Source organism: Orbicella franksi, chromosome 1, assembly GCF_964199315.1.
Source record: "Orbicella franksi chromosome 1, jaOrbFran1.1, whole genome shotgun sequence".
NCBI lineage: Eukaryota > Metazoa > Cnidaria > Anthozoa > Scleractinia > Merulinidae > Orbicella > Orbicella franksi.
Window position 1 is genome coordinate 8862608 of NC_138145.1, and position 20629 is coordinate 8883236.

Here is a 20629-nt window from a genome sequence, read left to right on the forward strand (position 1 = left end):
CTGACCTTTGAATACTGGCTAGCCTAGACACATGCAATTAAGTTATTTGGGGGAAAAAACCTTTGATGTACTTTTACTTTCAGTGATCCAACCGTGATATCTGGCCACGAACCACGCGTGTACGTGATAATAGTGTGGCACATGTAGAATGCTCGACGCAATTTAATATGTTTGTTTACAAGCTAAGAACACCTAAAAAATTGCAGATGAATGTCTAACATCCAAATACTTTGCCATTACGCGACAGTGCAAGGCGAGAATACGACGGATACAAGATGATGTCTTGCTTGGTGCGGTTGTTCTTTTTTAGCCTGCTTTTTATCCTTGTGGATTCAAATCAAGAAAAACAGGTAAAGTAAATGTTAATTGATATATTTTTAAGCTTTTCTGGCACTGGCACATCTCAAACTGAAGGCTCAGTGATCTTATTTCCTGCCGCTCAGGCCCGTTAAGTTGTGCAGACTGGTATTCAAACAACGTTTTTGTCCCGCTGTGTTTGTGTTTTTGTCCTACATGTAGGTTAACCATGAAGGAGCTGTATCCATCCTCATAAGAAGTGCGACAGACGCCATTTGATATATTAACTATACCCCTAATTCTGTAAGCATTCTCTCCGAGGCAGCTGAGTTCAAATTATCTGAAAAAATATTTGCGCAGAATTGTAGGAGTTCTGATCATACTTAACTATGTTCTGATGCACCAAATAGAAAGGAATTTACTGGGTCAATCGCATGTTTGATGCGCTAAATTGTCGTGTCTCCCTTTTCTTCCGTCTGTGTAACTCTAGTTACATAAAATGAGCTTATTTACTTTGTAAGGTATCCTTATTTATTTGAAGCTAATACCGTTCACATTCCACGCTGCATTAATTTTGTTTGTCGACTTTTACCACCAGAAGACTAGGTGTGGTAGTTTGATGAAAGGTTTCTGGCTGTGCAATTTAGGGTCTCATAGAAGGCATCAAGCCTCGCGTTTGAGATTCTGGCTCATGACCAGATTACCAAGCACTCGCCAATTCTCATGCATTTCTTTGAACATGAAAATAACTTTTTTTATGGCAATGGCAGTTGTCATGTTTCAGGTAATCATAATAACGCTTCATTAAGTGTCGTAACTTCCTATCTTAGACCTCCAGTCCCTACCAGCAGCAGTCGTGTGGTTGCCATGGAAGAGATGGACGTGACGGTAAGACAGTCTTCATGATCATGCATACAACTACAAGATGGCAAAAGGTCCATTTTTAAGGACATATGCTAAAATATTTTGACACTTAAATAATGTTATCATCTTACTCTTATTTGTAGGAAGAGATGGCTTGAGTGGAAGGGATGGAGTTAAGGTTAGTAATAGAAAGAATATGCGCTATAAAATAAACTGCCAGTAAAAAAGTCTCGAAACCAAGTAACGTCCACTTGAAGAAGGCAAGTGCATACCCAGATGTGCCTTTTCCCACCCCTACTTATACTTCTCCCCTCCCCGGTTACCGTAAGTTTTCTTCCTTCACATTCCGGCTCGGGCTGATTTATTTATCAGCAAGTGCGTTGTATATTCTTGCAGGGTGACAAGGGAAATCAAGGAAGAGATGGCATGAAAGGCGAACCAGGAACATGCGATAGAAAGGTCTGTAAGCGAGTCTATAACTCTCATATCATAGCTAGCTGACATTGTGTTTGTCTCTCTTCGGTTCAGTAAATTTTCTTTTACAGTTTTTTTCCATGTCTGCCGGTTTGATGGATATTGCTCGCCACAATATGAAAAACACCGTAATAAAGAAATAACGTGTTCAAAACAGCAAAAAAAGAAAAAAAATAGAGTTGAACCGAGCACTTTATTTTTTAGGGTGAGGTAAAAATTACGAGGATGGATCAAGAGGAAACATAATGTGTATTTCAGTCGTGCTCAAAAACTTAAACATTTGATTTTACCTTGTAGGAACTAACAGCAATCAAGTCAAAGCTTAAAGACCTCACTCGAGAAGTAGAACGACTTAGAAATGTAAGACATCCAACTTTAAGGTCTAAAGTAATATAATAGGAGCGAGGGCTTCTGAAGTGACTATGAGATAAAAGAGAATAAGCGAAAGATTGAAAGATTGTTCCGGGAGAAATCTGTGAAGCCAGGCTTTAACTAGGAAATAAATGCGTGAACACACAGTGAAAGCAGTTCAGTCACTGCGAAACAAATCGTAGGCACACAGGCTTTAAAATATTTTAGTCTTTATGTGTTCACGTCAGTTGTCGCATTTCATTGTACGTTTGAATTTTTTTTATGATCTGTAGATTCATTCCACATGTTTTCTTACTTTGTCTCTTTTTTGTTGTTTCGTTTTATTTGAGTTTTTTTCTGTATTGTAACGGCGATGTGAGGCATCTCACGTCCTGAGAATATTGATTGAAAACAATTGTTTTTCCTGTTTTATAAGCTCAGGTTAAAATCTTATAAGTGCAACGCTTTGTCAGTAAAAGGCGTTAGTATGAACTGTGTCAATATGGGCTTGTAAGCAACTTATAACAAAAACAGCAACATTGTACAGCAACAGCAACGGAAGTGGAAAAAGTCTGTATAACGATAAATGATTATGCTATTAAATATTTTAATTTCAGCAACATAAAGCGACCCCTTGTGATCAAGGTAAGATGCAGAGCTGAAATTTGTATCACATTCGCGACTATATGCTAAGTTGTCTGCACACTAACTCACTCATCCTCATCGGGCCCACGAGGACTCTTGAGGCCCGCAATCTCGTCTTAAGTGGAAAAAAATAAATACTGCCAGTCGCTTCATGCTACAGAAGCTTGAGATAAGCGCGAGCTTCATTTGCCACATGTGGTCAGGAGGCAGCTCGCCAAAAAACGATTTTCGCTAAACATTTTGAGTAGAAGCAGGCAACATAGCTTAAAATCTTCGTCTTGCCATCCTGATTAAGAATTGTGCTGTTGCCCACTCCAAATGTTATGACATTTGAAGAGAGCGAAACAGTCGAGGCTACTTAAGGGTGCCCAAGACTGGCAAATGCTGGCTGATCTATCTAAAGCCCTGCATTTTCCATGTCACATTGCCATCACAACTGTGCGCCCAGACATCGTAATCTGGTCCGACTCCCGTAAATGCGTGCATCTGGTCGAACTAACTTTGTCTTGGGAAGGGAACTTTGACTTTGCTAACGAACGCAAGAGAACCCGTTACGAGCCTCTCCGTGTTAGCTGTGAAGATCGTGGCTGGGCCTGCAGTGTTATACCCGTCGAAGTCGGTTGCCGCGGCTTCATTGCAAGATCGACCAGGTCCTTCCTGTCAAACATCGGACTCCCAACGAAAGCTCTGCGAGCAACAATCAAGGCTCTTCAAGAAGAAGCAGAGGCAGCATCCAACTGGGTCTGGAGGTCATCGCGCAGTGCCTAAATCTGCGCTGATCACAATATCTTATTAAACTGCATCCAGTAAAGCTCTCTGCTGCCTGGACTCTCCTTGTGCATACACCACACGCTTGCTGCTATTACGCCTGACCAGGCATCACCCAGTGGCATCTGCCGCTGGCAGCGCCAGGAACTGTAGTCCCGTTGCTAGCCGCCGAAACTACCATAGTTCCTGGTCAACGGCTGACGAGGGTGATGCTTAGCAGTTGGCAGTTAAAGCCTCTGTATGAATTCCTTTATAAACCCAATAAAAAGTGTACATTACGATGGGGAAATAGCTGAGTCTTTGCTACTTGACGTTTAGAGATTGATACACAGCAGTGTAGGAGATAAAATGCGTCACGTGATCAGTTATGAAGAGTCACGTGACTTTCCAATAAAATCGATTTTAAAGCATAAAAGACGCTCTATTCACACTTTCCTTTAATATAGTTTTCAACTTACTGACGTTTCCCATTCCGATTTACACATCCAACGGTAAAAACACAAAAATGCAGTAGGTGATCAGCTGTGATGGGTCACGTGATGTAATGAAATCAGTCTATTTTCAATCATTCTATAGCGTTTCCAACCTATGTAACATTTCCTGAACTTTCTTCTACTTGGACGCATGGTTTAAGCCAGAAATACAAGCTTATAAACCATAAGCAAAGTATCCTATATTACACAAGACCACCATGTGACTTCCACCTTATCAAAGTTATAGGTCATGCTTCATTCGCCTCTGCTGCAGTGTTCCTGTCGTTTCTGCACTTGTCGCCACATTTACATGCCTTGGAACAGCAAAGAGATAGTCAAACGCAAGTGCAGCGTCGGTTTACACAGCATCCGCCTTCTCGGGAGCACCCACAGTATGCTAACTGTAAACACGCCGCTGACACTTCTTCTCGCGTCGTTAACTTTGGCTTCAGAAGGCCTTCACTGTATTACCATCCGCTGACTTCAGGCTTTGGGAGAGAAGGACATGGTTCCAGCGCTTTCTTCCATACCATGGTCTGATAGTTTGCCCGCCTTATGAGGAGAATCAGTGCATCTTGAGTCGGAGGTAGGGCGTCAAGATCTTTCTTGGATTTGCGAAACGCTGCTGCCCTTTCTTTGTTGATTTCCACCTCTGGTGTTCCCGGATTGTAGAGTTTGGATACAAAGGCTTCAGCTTTGGCAAGAACGTCAGCACTGATTTGGCTTTCTTCTGCAAGGTGTTCCAAGAGGTCAGGTGCATCTTCGAAGACTTTCCATGCCGAAGCCTTGCCCACACCATAGTCAGAACTGACCTGTCGTATCACAGCGAGTAATGGCATGAAATGCCAGAAGCGACTCCCTTTTCTCCTCAGAGAGCGGGATTCTGTGAACTGGTATGTAACGTCTTTGTCTTGATGTACCCGCAAACATCCATATCTCTTGACAAAGCTGCTCTCGGTGTGCCAAAAGGAGGACAAGAACGTCCGTATCACGACACAAAATGTTGACTTGCTTGTACCCTCTTGCTGCTGCGTCTCGGGCATGCAGTACTATTCTAGTATCTGCCTCCTCATGATCTGATGCGCGCTCTCTTATATCTTGTCGTGATGTGTCACATGACCACACTATCATGTCACATCAACCCTTGTACAAACTGTCCGAAAACCTGGAAGTGACATGACGAAGAAATCGGTCACTCCACTCCCCAAAGGTTTTTGCTCCTGAAGAGTTGGCGAATGTATGTATTCAGTCTTTTTTAAATTGAGCAAAATAATTAAAAGATTCTATTTTTATATTAATTTTCAAAATACATTGCTCTAAATAAAACTTTTTGAAGCACATATTTGCCCCATGAAACATTTTTTTATATCTTATAGAAAATAATTCCTGAAAAGCTTACTGAAACAATTAATCAATCACACTATTCACACAGCTAAGGCTACTTCAGTATTTATTCAACGTTTGTTATCTAGTCACGTGACCCATCATAGCTGATCACCTACTGCATTTTTGTGTTTTTACTGTTGAATGTGTAAATCAAAATGAGAAACGTCAGTAAGTTGAAAACTATATTAAAGGAAAGTGTGAATAGAGCGTCTTTTATGCTTTAAAATCGATTTTATTGGAAAGTCACGTGACTCTTCATAACTGATCACATGACGCATTTATCTCCTACACTGCTGTGTATCAAGCTCTAAACGTCAAGTAGCAAAGACTCAGCTATTTCCCCATCGTATTGTACACTTTTTATTGGGTTTATATAAATGTTACAGTTCAGCCTCGTTTTCATGCTGCAGGAGCGAAGGCCTAGACAAAAAACCCGCATAATGAAAGATATCATAACATTTGGAGTGGGCAACAGCACAATTCTTAATCAGGATTATAAGCCATGTTGCCTGCTTCTACTCAAAATTTTTAGCGAAAATGAAAAATGAGCGCCCTGCGTGACAGTGCTTCCTGACTAATGGCTCGTACGCAGACTTTGGCTACCTACCCTCCTACCTGACTTTCATGTAAAAGCAAACTAAAAATCGCTGTTTACTCTATTAAAATAGTGTAAATATTCTGAGAAAGATAACACAAGAAAAACTACAATATGTTCGATATTAATTGAAAACAACACATAAAAGTGTATTTAACTTTGTGTTATTTTGTTTTATAGAATAACTGAGTTACTACGTGTTTTCTGATTGGTCAAGAACCTATTGTTTATTGTATTGGTAAACACATGCATATTTTCCTATACGAGGCACTACATGAGAACTAGAGGGCTCAGAACACTAGCAAGAACATCAGCTTTAAATATCCTTTTCGGCTTTCGATAGCTGAGATAACAATAACACGAATTTCTCTTGATTCAACATATCCATAGAAATTTGTAAGGAAAACAGGACCAGAATTTTGTAGCGATATAATGCTTTTTTTTTAAAAAAAAATTTCCAAGGCCAAAATTTTACGCCGATTCTGTTCACGATTGAGTTTAATTGGAAGAAAGTTTTAAGCTCTTTCAGTGCTTTCCACGGTCTGTGGAGGACGTACTTCTGCCTACAGCTGGGCTGAAATGAACAATTTGGGTTGTTATCAAAGAAGGTAAAATATTTCTTTCAAGTTAACATTAAGCTTATGAGTAGTTTATAAGCTTAAATTCCATGCATGCATGCATAACACGATAATTGAATTTAGCCGGCCCAACTGATAGTTTTCATTCAGCAAAATACGGTGAAACACGGACTTCACAGCCTTCAACACAAGTAAGTAAATGCGGCATAAATTTCAGAGCAACAACAACAACAACAACAACCATTTATTTGTACTCACAATTTATAAAAAGAAGAAGCAGAGTTTTTAGAAGCAACTTTTATTCCATTCGCAAAACTTTTTAAATTGTCGCTGAATCACTTCGCCAAGTACATGAATTTTGTATTGTTTGCAAACTTTTTTGCATAGTCTCTTGCTTTCGTAATGACTGCTTCCGGCAACGAATTCCTGCATTTTCCGTCAAAGTCCTTTTGAATTAATTAATACACTCCCTGTCTTTCAGAGACAACCTTTTCCTTTCCTTTCCTAGAATATTTACAGTGCCAAATGTTTTCGTCGCCTTGTTCTGCGGATTTTGTGTCCGGCGCTGAGTCTGTACTTTCTTGCAGCTTCTGTGATTGGTCTTCCTCCGTCATCTGAGGACTTTGTTGAGAATAAGCAACTTGATCACAAAATTGCAATAAATTTTCTTCTCTTTGGCAAACATTTTCCCTAGTTATTTCATAAAAGTAATAAATTACTCTTTCTATGAGATTACCAACACAATAAACAGCTTGGGATGTTAAGAGAACACTTGAAAAGCTTGTAAATCACGAGTTCAGTGTTAAGCGAGTGATTTACAAGCTTTTCTCGTGTGAAGATATTTTAAGAGGATAATCATAACAGAAAGAGCTATGAAGACTGGTTTTCAGTAGCGCATAAGCACAAGCATTAGCCATTTAACAGACCAGAACATAAGCATTAAAACAAGTAGAGCAAATAGATTTGTAGATTTATCTGATATCAAGTATGGAAGTAATTATTTAAAAAAAAAAAAAACAAACCAATAGCATATTATTATATAGAGTCACTGTAGGTTTACATGATGATAATTGCATTAAAAGGGTATTCGCCACTTTAGAAACGAGAAGAAATTTGGGGCAAGTATCTTCTCGCAGTGGCTTGTGGGATCGTCACTGGGGACAATATAGCCTCTCGTCTTTTGTTTTGTCCCAAGTAACAGTCCCACAAGCCACTTCGAGATGAGACTTGCCCCAGGTTTCTTCTCGTTTCTAAAGTGGTGAATCGAAAGAGCCCTTTTCACGGCAAACTTTTCTCGTTTGCATTACGATGAAACCCAACGTGGAGGCAATTTCGGACAGAAACTACAAAATCGCCCAAAATTACCTCACATGGTGGATTATATTGTAACCTAAATAATTACGACTGAAAAGGGTTACTTACCTGTGGGTCTTTTTTTATTTACTACAGACCGTAAGCAAGGCCTTCACTTCTTTGAGAAGTTTCAAGAAATTCCCACAAAAGGCGCAGCGGATGTCCAATTTGTTTCTATTGGTGATGATCTGTTCCTTGTGTTTGCCAATTACTATGGTGACAAATTAGGAACGAAAGCTAAGTCTGTTGTTTACAAGATGGACAACAAGCGTTTTATTCTAAACCAAACTCTGTCCACCCGTGGCGCTCACGATATTGAACACTTCACAATAGATGGAGTGCACTACATCGCTATTGCAAACAACCAAGACAGAGGCTATAAACAGAACTCTGTCATTTACACATGGAGCAAAGGCAAGTTTGAAGAGTTCCAGGTTATTTCAACCAATGGTGCTTCTGGCTTCAAGTTTTTTACCATTGATGGAGAACATTACTTAGCTGTTTCAGAATTCAGTGATGATAGTACCTACTCAATCGACTCGTTTGTTTACAAGTGGAAACAAGGAAGGTTCGTGAAGCACCAGAATACTCCTACTGATGGTGCCAGGGCTTGCGATTCAACTGTGATTGCTAACGAGACTTTTCTTGTCTATGCGAACCAATACCACTCTCAGAAGAAATACAACACTGAGTCAAACGTGTACAAATGGTCTGGAGGTCACTTCTTAAAGTTCCAATCGGTGCGAACACCAGGGGCATTTAGCGCAAAATTCTTTCGTGTTAATGGTCATGTCTTTCTCTCTTTTGCCAACCGTTATACTGGAAGCAAGTATAACACGAACTCACCTATCTTCAAATGGGATGGCGTAAAGTTTACCCTATTTCAAGAGATTGCTACTCAAGGTGCTACGGAGATGCACCCGGCTTTGAAATGAATGGTGAAATGTTCCTCGCTATTGCAAATTTTCGTGGAGACAGTGGTGGATACTCAGTTCGTTCAGTTGTGTACAAGGCTTCTGGAGCACAGTTTACTCCTTATCAAGATTTGCAAACCTTCGGAGCTCATGGAGTACACGCCATTGTCCACAAAGGCCAAAGATACCTGGTGTTTGCTAATTCTATCAAAAGCAAACACAACATCGATAGCTTTGTTTACAGGTTTCTCTAGAGTGTCCAGTGCTGATGAATAGTTCAGTCTTATAACCGCGAAGCTGTCACATAATATTTGATGAGGACGATTTGAGACGTCAGTCCGATTTCGATTACTGTATCATGACAAAGAAAACTTTGTGTTAGTTATACAAATAATAAACATGTAATAAATGAATGAATGATTGATTGAAAGATTTATTGATTCATAAAATATATGCATAATTTACAAGCGCGTAGAATCCAAGGTTTTACTTCAGCCACTAAAAACGGATTCAGTGAAACTTAGATTATCTAAGTAGCTCTAATAATTAACATGAGGTGTAGTTTGCCGGCTCACCTCCATCTAAAGCTAAAATACAATTAATTTCCTTTAGCACCCCTACATATCCCATCTGGCTTGTCTGTTCTTGCTCTAGAATACAAATGTCTCCTCTAACTCTAGTTGTGCTCCTAAGTACAAACAACTAAAAGAACGTTTTCTCATTTCAACCAACACATAGCTGTTTAACAAATCGAAGTTGATAAAGCTGGGTAAATTAAACTGAGTCGTAGTAAGTTTGTGAAGCAGACGCTTCTAGTGTCAGACCTTTGTCAAAGCTCGTCACTTTGCTCGAACGCTGGAAACGTCAGCTTCATAAACTTTAGAAACGAATAACGTTTATTTCAGATAATATGCGCCAGCTTTACATGCAACAAATTGCCGGAATGATTAGGTCTTTTTCACGTGATAATGCGTAATTAGTGATTCGGGTAAAAAGATGCGAGATAATTTTTGGAATGTGCAATTGAAACGGCCAAGCCAGTAGTCCCAGAGCCGAGGGTGGGGAGGGAGTGGGAGATCTCAATTGAAGGGGTCTGGAACGCTCGTCGAAGGTTTTAAATTAAACCCCTAAAGGAATACAATTTAGGCGTGGCTTGAGCTTTATTTGACACTCAAAAGATGTTACAGTATAACCTCTCCTTACAGACACCTCTCTATTAAAGTGGCTACGAAACCAAATAAAGACGTTGCCTAAAGCAGTTCTGTGGTATTGAAGATAGTGTTTTAACTGTTATTGCTTCCATTCTACCTTTACGTTTCTCCCTCAGTCTTCGCAAAGGTAGGCCATTAAGAGAAATATTTGTTTGCGCGGCTATTTTGATTTGATGACGTTACTGGGTTTGCACAACTCGCGCCAGTATTTTTTTTTTCAAAAAGAAAACGTCAATAGATTGAGTAGAGATGGAAATGGAAGATAAGAAACGCCATCAAACGATGAGTGAAATACTTTTACAGGTTCAAATGCCTGCTTCATCGATGCTATACTTTTAAATTGTGCTGAAGGAATTTTTACCGTGTATTAATAAAGTTATCAATCAATCAACTTTCTTAAACAGCTTTCTTGCAAACCCAGTAACTACACCATCAAAAAGTGTAACAAGCGCAGCTATAACTGGAACTGAAAATATTACACAAGAATATGGCGAAGGGGGGGGGGGGGTAAAAAAGGCTCTGTAGAAAACAGTGCTATGTGCTGGAGAAATCCTTAAAGTGCCACTGAAGCGAAATTTTTGTATGTGAGATTTTTGCTCAGTAATAAAGTTTCAACCTTACTTGGAAACACTGCAAACTTTTTTTTCGCATGCGGTAAGCGAAAACTGCTTTTTCAGCCGTTCGAAGTTGGCTGGTTAAGCCCAAAATTGGCGGCCATTTTGGCGCGGCCAAAACAGCCTAGTGACGTCACTGGTTGTATTACTCTCATGCCGCGCTGAAAATTTAGAGTGATTATGGGAGAAGAGATTACTGTTCGGAGCCCCCCAGAAAACATCTTAAGGACATCTCACAGCTGTAAAGCAGATAATAACAGTAGCCATAGACATGAAGAGGTCGAGAGTCGATCCTGGGGCTTTCCAGTCTATTTAATTGGATATTTGCAGGATATTTCATGTAAGCAAGCAAACGAGTGGGAGCTCTTAGATCGCTAAATGATCGGGACTCTTGGTGAAATGGCCAGCACTCAATTAAACAATATCTACACTCATGAAGTAAAAAAGACATGAAAACAAGAGAAAGCGGCTTTTGAAAATATTATCCGGACTGCTGCTGTGCGTATCGCAGCAACAACGCTTAGAGTTTTCGAGTAGCTTCGCTTCGAGGAAACCGGACGCGTTGTGAGTTTCACAGCGGACGAGATTGTGCCACAGTGACCTTTAGTCCAGTTGTATCTGCTACATCCTACAAGTTATCACAACAGTAACAATTTAAGAAACCCTCTTCTTTTATATGAGGGAGCGAATTTAAACTATAAAGGTAAACTAAGCTGCCATGACCCTACAGGTATGTTTTTAGGAAACGAGAGAAAGCGTGACAATGTCGGCGGCGAAAGGTCATATATGCAAATTAGTTCAAATTCTGTTTAATAAAAAAGGAGTGTAAACTAGTGACGTTTTAACGAATTGTTTTGAACTTGGATACTATTAAATGAAGATCATAGCCATAAGTATGTGCTAAAGAACTCAAAGTAATCCATCGGCCGTGAAATATTGCAATTGGGAGATACGTGTAAAAGAGAGGCGAAATTCCTGCTTTGTTTACACTGATACGTATGCGGCGATAAAGCAAACCTTGCTGTGGATCACAATTTTTAAAGATACATTTTGTCTACCACAAGAACTCTCACTTATTAGTATCATAAAAACATGCCCTCTGTGTGCAAAGAAGTACTCGACTCAAAGCTTGTGGACCGTTAACAACTTCGTGATTGTGCGATGGCTGATGCGCTTACGGCTTTTAATGCAGTAAAATTGCCGAGGATATATTCGAACCTTGTTAATAGACCTTAGATAAACGTGAGAATCCAAATTTCAGAACCAGGCTGAAAACAGACGACGAAATATCGTGTTTAGGCTTCAGGACGTGATATAAAAGTTGCCACACTCGTCTTCGAAATCTCCAATCGAGTATTCAAGATGTTCGAAAAGTATACTGGGCTGTTCTAATCTGTAGCATTTATTTTGGTGAATCTACACTCTCTGGCGCCCTCCAACGTTTATGATGTGTATTTCCTGTCAAGGTTGGACAGAAATTACAAGGTAGAAAACTAGTAGGTATCGACAATATGAAGAATAAACTTGAATAAATCAAGTGAAAACAAGAGATAATCTATAGCGCCTCTTGCGTGAATACAACCAGTGACGTCACAAGGTCCTTAAACTCGGTTCCAGAGCCCGGACACAGTTTTGCTCCAAAGAGTCGATTTCAACAGCTAAAAAAAGCACTTTTCGTTAGGATTTGACAGAAATAAAGTTCACCATTACTTTAAGCATGTTTGAAACTATAGATTGGGATAATAAAAGAGAGTACGAAAATTTCGTTTCAGTGGCACTTTAAAGGTGGTAAGAAGAATTCTTTAAATTTTTAAAAAATCAATTTTTACACTTAATATGTATCTTTAAGTTGTTTCTTAATCTGGGTGTCTGCGTGTTTAGATGTATAACATATTTAATTTAGTAATACCCTAAACTGGCGCTTACCAGCTTTCCCGTTTATAACAACCCTGATTATAGGCCCATCTACATGGAAACAAAATATTACTTCCGAGTATAACCCCCCCCGGATACAAGCCCCTTTCTAGTTTAAAATGAGAATTCGCTTTATTATGATGTTTTAAAGCTTAATTAAAAACCAGTATTCAGTTGAAAACCATATTTCTATCAACACTGCTCCAGTTCATTTCGTGGCGGTTCTTTATTCCGCTCATATACCCCCCTCGGATATAAGCCCCTCCGTTTATAAGCCCATTAAAAATCCCCTAGCTTACGACGGAAGTTGTATAAGCCCAGAGCTTCTAAGCGACAGTTTACGGTACGTATACTACATGTAGCTGAATTCAATTCTGTGCTTGAATCAGAAACCCGTTACTTAATTTACAGTATATAACTGTTTGTACAAATGTGCCAGAATTCTTTTCATTTACAATCGAATTCAAACAACTTAAGCCCTGGCTAAGGTTACCTCAGGCTTTCAAGGGATGATCCTTTGGGATCAGAGGAGCAATGTTCGTCTGGCTGCAGCGGCAATTTGCAGAGCGCCCAACACACTGTTTATTTGTAGTTAGTTTCATTCATGTTTGCTCGCGGATAGCTTTTATGTGTTGGAGAGGACAGCATTCTATTGTATTTGGCCCTTTTCCAACAAATGAAAGCTAACCGCAAGCAAACATGAGTGAAGGTATCTGTAAGCAAACAGTGTATTCGGCATTGGGCGTTGTGCAAAATATCCTTGCCAACCGTATATTAAATCATGTACACAGTTTGTTGATGTAAATAAACCGTTGATCATCGATCACCACGTTTATTGGAGCGTGGTGTCCCGCAGGAGTCAGTCCTTGGCTCTCTCCTGTAATTACTTTACACCACTCTTCTTGCTGACATTGTAAAGGGTCACAACTGAAATTGATACTTCTATACGGCATTTACAACTGAACTGTACTGATGAAATGCTGCGATATAAAAGCACCATTGAACAATGTAATGATATTGATAAATGAATGGTAACTAACAGGCTTAAATCAAATCAGGACAGGACGAAAGTTCTTATCAGCTCAAGATAAATATCCCCCTAGGCCTCCATCTGAAGACTCTTTAAGTTGGCAATGGAATGGGGGTTTCTTTCAGGTCTCGCACAATGTCAGAAATCGTTCGGCAAATGTCATAGAAATTAACCTATATAAAACCTGGAAAAGTTGCAGAATAAGCTGATTGCAAGTGGATATCTTCTGGCTTTGTAATTAAGGCAAGGGGTTTTCTTAAAAATGGCTAATTTTTAAGCCTACATTTTTCACGTCTGGCCCTGAAATCTAGTAGCACTATTTTCTGCCAAAATAAAAATCCATATGACAAATGAACTACATAGCGATGAATAGCTCAGTATGGACTAGTAATAGCCAAAGTGTGCGCGATTTCGAATTTTCAAGTTTGCCACTCAATGTTTGATTTTTGTGGAAACCTACTCTAAAGAATTAATTTTTAAATTATCTATAAAAAGCACGAGTTGGCAAACGACTACAATAATGTAACAACTTTCACATAAATAAAAGTAACAATTAATTTGGTCTGGTTGTCAAACACGTTCGATGCAAATATGTAGAATGGTATTAGTTAAAGATATCAGCTGGCTTCACCTTTCTAGTTTTTATATTTTTGTGCAGGTCCTTGTATTTTCCATGTAGAATAAAATTTTACCTTACTTCTTTTCTGTGAATTTTTGTTCTGAATTATCAAATAATGTAAATCAAAATTAATTTTGTGTGGGTGGGCACTTTGGTTGATTTCTTGGAGTGGTCAAAAAACTGAGAGCAATAGCTGCTGTCTACAGCTCAAGGTGTGAGCATTATCAGAGAAACCAGAGCATAAGCGTATGTATGGAAACAATAACAGACCAGATCGGAGTCATCGACAAGACTTTTAACAAAATGTTGCTTTCCTCATCGATATAATTAAATGTGTTTGCGTGGTGCTTCTTCCTAGCTGAGGGGGAGCTAATTACGTTCAAAGCAGTGATTTGTTAGATTTGCGGCGGCATATGAATGCGGAACCAAAAAGGAAGGTAGACAGTGTATCGCCGCAAATCTAACAAAGCACTGCTTTGAACGTAATCCCCTGATTACATGTGAAATTCAAATGCCTTTTAATGTAAATCTACAGAGTAAGCTGAGTCAAAATATCGTCATTTCCAAGTAAAACTGAGCTTTTGTAACAGACAGATATTCCAAATTCTGTCAGCAAAACATTGGTTCCTTTACACCGCCTAAGCAGTTTTGTATTATTATTATTATTATTATCCATTTATCTTATATTAGGAAATAGCACAAGGAAAATACGCGCGCTGATTGGTTAAAATGGTTTTTCAATAACTCGATAAAAACAAAGGAAAAGTTCCGCCAGTAGTAATGTGTTGTTTGTCATTTTCTTTGGACTGTTGCACTATTGCAACACTAAGCGTTAACATAGCTTGAAAAACTAAACCAAGAAATAAAGAGCAGTCATAGATCTAGCTTTTGTTTAAGGCGCTCTCTCCGTTGAGCATCTTTGAATCTCAATATCGTCGTACTCGCGATCAGTAGAAACATTGTTAATCGTTCAAGACGGTACATGAGCTCTATTAATAAGAAGTTTAAAACAAAATGGTTATTGTTTCCCTTCAATACAGCGTCTAATAAAAAAGCAACTAAAACGAAAATTAATAATATTGGTAAATAAGAGTAGAGGTACCCTGATGACACCGAGTTGAATTAAGAATTAATTTTAAAACTTTCCATAAAGAGCACAAGTTGGCAAGCGACTACAATAAATTAACAACTTTGACATAAATATAAGTAACAATTAATTTCCAAACGGGCAGACACCTTCAATGCAAGCGCATATAATGGCATTGCAGGTTCCACTCCTCTAGTTTTTTAAGTTTTCTGTAGGCCCGTGTATTTTATATAGGTACAGTAAAATTTTCCTCTACTTCTTGTCCGTAAATTTAAGTACTGAATCACCAAATAATTTAAGTCAAAAGTGATTTGGTGTGCCTGCTTCGTTGGATAGTCTCATTTAATTAAGCTCTCGTTACCAAGGGTTTGAATTTCGTAGAATGATCAAGAAACTGAGAGCAATAACTGCTGTGTTCAGCCCAAACCGTGGGCTTTATCAGAGAAACCAAAGCACAAGCGTTTGTATTAAAACAATAACGGAACAAATTGGAATCATGGTCAAGTTTTTTTTTTTTTTTTTTAACAAAAGGTATACTACTTTCCTCATGGATCAGGGGCACCCAACGCGTACGAATCGTTTCGGTAAATTATCTGTTCGGAAGGCCTTTAATCCCCTCTGATTTTCTTAAGAGAATTGTCGCCTCGAACTTTCGTGATATGAGAAATTTATTGTCTGTTGCTTTCGGATTGTTAAAAATGTCGTTTTGCGTACCGAAAAAAAGCCAGCTATTATAAGACCTAAGGTTTTCGTGAAATGGACAAAAGTCCTAGTGAATTCGAGAATACTCAAGTTCCCCTAGAATAACCGAACGGATAACAATTTTTTAGCGCAACCTAAAATTAACCTTCAGAGCTTTAAAAGTACTTCAGATAGCCTAAAACAGCGTTTAAAAGCATTCGAGAGAAAACGGTCGTTGGGTGCCCCTGAGCAATATGATTGAATGTTGTGCATGATATTCCTTCCTCGTGTACGGGAGTAGGAGGTACTTACGTTCAACGCAGTGATTTATTAGAGTAGCGGCGAGACATTGTCTACCTTCTTCTTTAATTTGGTATCTCATTCATATGCCGAGTTCCCTGATTACAAATGAAACTCATATACAGGTGTACTCTTCTTATGTAAAACTACAGAGTAAACATAACTAATATATCACTATTTCTGAGTAAAATTGAGAGACATTTCAAATTCTGTCAACAAAGCATTGGTCTTTTTGACCGCCTAAGCAGGTTTGTATCATTTTAATCCATTTATCTTGTTTTAGAAATTAGCCCAAAGAAAAAACGCGCGCTGATTGATTAAAAATGAGATAGATGGATAGATAGATTTTTATTAGCAAACTCATTGCAGCCGCTGGAGCGGCTGAATTACGAATTACTTTACAATAAAAAAATGAATTATATTATACAAGGAAAAATATGCAAACTATTGATAATTAAAAATATGGTTCATAATAAAAGTATTCCTAAACCTATGTGTCTTACAAATCGGTAGCTCAAAGTATCCCCGGGTTCGTGTGCAGTAAGCGGACTCGTTACGTGGCGGCAGCCGATCATGTAGCTTATGGCATGGGTCTCTCATAATTTGATCAAATAAAGTTTCGCTCAGTGCCTGTCTCCTCTCATACAGTGAAGAGATGCCTGCAGCTACTAGAGCCTCAGCATGAGATAGGTCAGGATATATTCTCCGCAGTGCGCGCTTTTGCAGTCTTTCTATGTTATTAGATAGGTACTGCGGCAACGCATGATGGAAAACTGAGCACGCATACTCTAGGACAGGACGGATGCATGTTGTACAGAACAGTAACATATCCTTCGGGTGGACCTTCGCGCGTTTTAGCTGCTTTAGGAAATACAGGCGTGTTGCGGTCTTTTTGCAAATATAATTAACATGTACATTCCACTTGAGGTCGTCTGAAACTAAAACTCCTAATACCTTTGCGGACGAGACAACTTCGATTTGCTTATCATGATGTTTCTATAACTCGATAGAAACACAGAAAAGTTTTCGTAGTTGCGTTGTTCGTTATCATCTTTAGGCTAATTTCTAAAGAAAGAAAACACTTTCTTCGTGTTTCTGTCGAGTTAAAGAATCGCTGGTGAATGTTTAGAACTAGAAAAAGCTGTGGAAGCATTCGTGTTCTCACAGCATTTCTCGTTCCCACAAACTTCAATTCATGTTTCTTAAACTCGATAGAAACACGGAAAATGTTTTCTATAAATCGTATGCGACAGAATTGACCACCATAATTTACGGTATCTTAGCGAGACATAGCCCATTGGTTTGTGGGCGTTTATTCGCCTCGGGGGTCGGTATTGTTCATGGTAGACACAATGGTTGAGAAACGAAGAAATGAGAAAGACAAAATTTTCATACTCACGAAAAAGACAATCTTAATTTTCAAAACCTTTTCCCGATATATTTTTGATTATTATGTCTCATTCTTCTCATTTTTTAACAATACTCACAGTCGGAGCATAGGACGCCAGCGACTTCCAATATAAGTCGAAAGTACGTTACGTAGTAACGTAAACCCCTCAATGGCACGTTTAAATTCATCTGAATAAAACCGGGCGGGTTTTCGCAGAAAAGTCGTCAACTGTTTACATTTAATATGAGTTTGGAGTGGCAGTTGAAGCATACAGTAAAAGTTTGAAAGAGTTCGTGTAGTAATACGAGAATGGAGAAACTTCTGCTTCCGGTTTTGTGCTTTATTGTCGTCTGTGCCCATGCTAGGCCTAGAATGCCTGAGAAAGAAACCAAAAGCACGGCCAAGGAAGCGAGCAGGGAATTATCTGCTGCGTAAGTAGAGAGCTCACATACCAAACCGGTTTACCGTCTCGTTAGAGTTCGATTGGATTGATTAAAATACATTGACAATCAGATAGTGTTAACTCCTATTGATCAGCGAAATTGTTTGTTTAAAGCTTGGATCCCAATAATTTTCTCGGTTCGATTCATATTATAGAGATACGCATTCTGCCACCAAATATGCATTCAGACATAGCCCACATACATACATCGCGTTGACGTTTATCTTTAACGTACTAAAATGGACAAAAAAACCTATTTCGAGCGATGAAGTCCCAGCTTTCATAATTCTAAAAAAGCGGAAGGGACCATTGGATTGATGCATTAGAAAGTGGTACATCAAGGAGCCTAGTCAGGGACAAACAACAAACTACATTGTTCATTCAAGCTACGTGATGCAATGACAAGCCAAATTTAGTTTCCGTACGTTGATCATCAAAAAATCGACTGAAATAAAATGATCTTTGACTCAAACTTGCTATGGCTTGCGATTCAACTGTGATTGCTAACGAGACTTTCCTTGTCTATGCGAACCATTACCACTCACAGAAAAAACACAACACTGAGTCAAACGTGTACAAATGGTCTGGAGGTCACTTCTTAAAGTTCCAATCGGTGCAAACGCAAGGGGCTTATAGCGCAAAATTCTTTCGTGTTAATGGTCATGTCTTTCTCTCTTTTGCCAACTACTATACAGGGAGCAAGCATAACACGAACTCACCTATCTACAAATGGGATGGTGTAAAGTTTACTCTATTTCAAGAGATTCCTACTCAAGGCGCTATGGAGATGCAACCCTTTGAAATGAATGGTGAAATGTTCCTCGCTATTGCAAATTATCATGGAGACAGTGGTGGATACTCAGTTCGTTCAGTTGTGTACAAGGCTTCTGGAGCACAGTTTACTCTTTATCAAGATTTGCAAACCTTCGGAGCTCGAGGAGTACACGCCATTGTCCACAAAGGCCAAAGGTACCTTGTGTTTGCTAATTTTATCAAAAGCAAACACAACATCGATAGCTTTGTTTACAGGTTTCTCTAGAGTGTCCAGTGCTGATGAATAGTTCAGTCTTATAACCGCGAAGCTGTCACATAATATTTGATGAGGACGATTTGAGACGTCAGTCCGATTTCGATTACTGTATCATGACAAAGAAAACTTTGTGTTAGTTATACAAATAATAAACATGTAATAAATGAATGAATGATTGATTGAAAGATTTATTGATTCATAAAATATATGCATAATTTACAAGCGCGTAGAATCCAAGGTTTTACTTCAGCCACTAAAAACGGATTCAGTGAAACTTAGATTATCTAAGTAGCTCTAATAATTAACATGAGGTGTAGTTTGCCGGCTCACCTCCATCTAAAGCTAAAATACAATTAATTTCCTTTAGCACCCCTACATATCCCATCTGGCTTGTTTGTTCTTGCTCTAGAATACAAATGTCTGCTCTTACTCTAGTTGTGCTCCTAAGTACAAACAACTAAAAGAACGTTGTCTCATTTCAACCAACACATAGCTGTTTAACAAATCGAAGTTGATAAAGCTCTGGGTAAATTAAACTGAGTCGTAGTAAGTTTGTGAAGCAGACGCTTCTAGTGTCAGACCTTTGTCAAAGCTCGTCACTTTGCTCGAACGCTGGAAACGTCAGCTTCATAAACTTTAGAAACGAATAACGTTTATTTCAGATAATATGCGTCAGCTTTACATGCAATAAATTGCCGGAATGATTAGGTCTTTTTCACGTGATAATGCGTAATTAGTGATTCGGGTAAAAAGATGCAAGATAATTTTTGGAATGTGCAATTGAAACGGCCAAGCCAGTAGTCCCAGAGCCGGGGGTGGGGAGGGAGTGGGAGATCTCAATTGAAGGGGTCTGGAACGCTCGTCGAAGGTTTTAAATCAAACCCCTAAAGGAATACAATTTAGGCGTGGCTTGAGCTTTATTTGACACTCAAAAGATGTTACAGTATAACCTCTCCTTACAGACACCTTTCTATTAAAGTGGCTACGAAACCAAATAAAGACGTTGCCTAAAGCAGTTCTGTGGTATTGAAGATAGTGTTTTAACTGTCATTGCTTCCATTCTACCTTTACGTTTCTCCCTCAGTCTTCGCAAAGGTAGGCCATTAAGGGAAATATTTGCTTGCGCGGCTATTTTGATTTGATGACGTAACTGGGTTTGCACAACTCGCGCCAGTATTGTTTTTTTCAAAACGAAAACGTCAATAGATTGAGTAGAGATGGAAATGGAAGATAAGAAACGCCATCAAACGATGAGTGAAATACTTTTACAGGTTCAAATGCCTGCTTCATCGATGCTATACTTTTAAATTGTGCTGAAGGAATTTTTACCGTGTATTAATAAAGTTATCAATCAATCAACTTTCTTAAACAACTTTCTTGAAAACCCAGTAACTACACCATCAAAAAGTGTAACAAGCGCAGCTATAACTGGCACTGAAAATATTACACAAGAATATGGCGAAGGGGGGGGGGGGGAAGGTTAAAAAAGGCTCTGTAGAAAACAGTGCTATGTGCTGGAGAAATCATTAAAGGTGGTAAGAAGAATTCTTTAAAATTTTAAAAAATCAATTTTTACACTTAAGATGTATCTTTAAGTTGTTTCTTAATCTGGA

General features: G+C 38.9%; 2 protein-coding genes across 3 annotated transcripts in view; one reads left to right on the plus strand and one right to left on the minus strand.

Annotated features, from left to right (window-relative positions):
* On the plus strand, positions 1 to 19040 carry LOC145488209 (uncharacterized). 2 transcript variants are annotated; one of them, XM_081467032.1, is made up of 8 exons: positions 1 to 350; positions 1128 to 1185; positions 1305 to 1339; positions 1558 to 1620; positions 1933 to 1995; positions 2604 to 2631; positions 7881 to 8687; positions 18763 to 19040. In XM_081467032.1, exons 1-8 carry the CDS (start codon positions 276 to 278, stop codon positions 19023 to 19025), a joined length of 1392 nt encoding a protein of 463 aa, XP_081323158.1. In that variant the 5' UTR covers positions 1 to 275; the 3' UTR covers positions 19026 to 19040. The 2 variants fall into 2 exon arrangements, with proteins under 2 accessions (XP_081323158.1, XP_081323165.1); XM_081467039.1 differs by having other exon boundaries at positions 7881 to 8597; positions 18682 to 19040.
* LOC145488197 (tetratricopeptide repeat protein 28-like) overlaps positions 19037 to 20629 on the minus strand; it is a 22284-nt gene continuing 20691 nt past the window's right edge. The window contains exon 2 of the transcript XR_014049484.1: positions 19037 to 19122. The gene's annotated coding sequence lies outside the window, so the exon portion shown is untranslated. The remainder of the gene's footprint in view (positions 19123 to 20629) is intronic.

What these genes read in the sequence shown, in the direction of transcription:
- LOC145488209 (XM_081467032.1), top strand. Translation starts at nt 276, where the DNA reads ATGATGTCTTGCTTGGTGCGGTTGTTCTTTTTTAGCCTGCTTTTTATC. An exon ending in TGGAAGAGATGGACGTGACG is followed by an intron (nt 1,186 to 1,304) that starts GTAAGACAGTCT and finishes TCTTATTTGTAG; the next exon opens with GAAGAGATGGCTTGAGTGGA. An exon ending in TCAAGAGATTGCTACTCAAG is followed by an intron (nt 8,688 to 18,762) that starts GTGCTACGGAGA and finishes TTCCTACTCAAG; the next exon opens with GCGCTATGGAGATGCAACCC.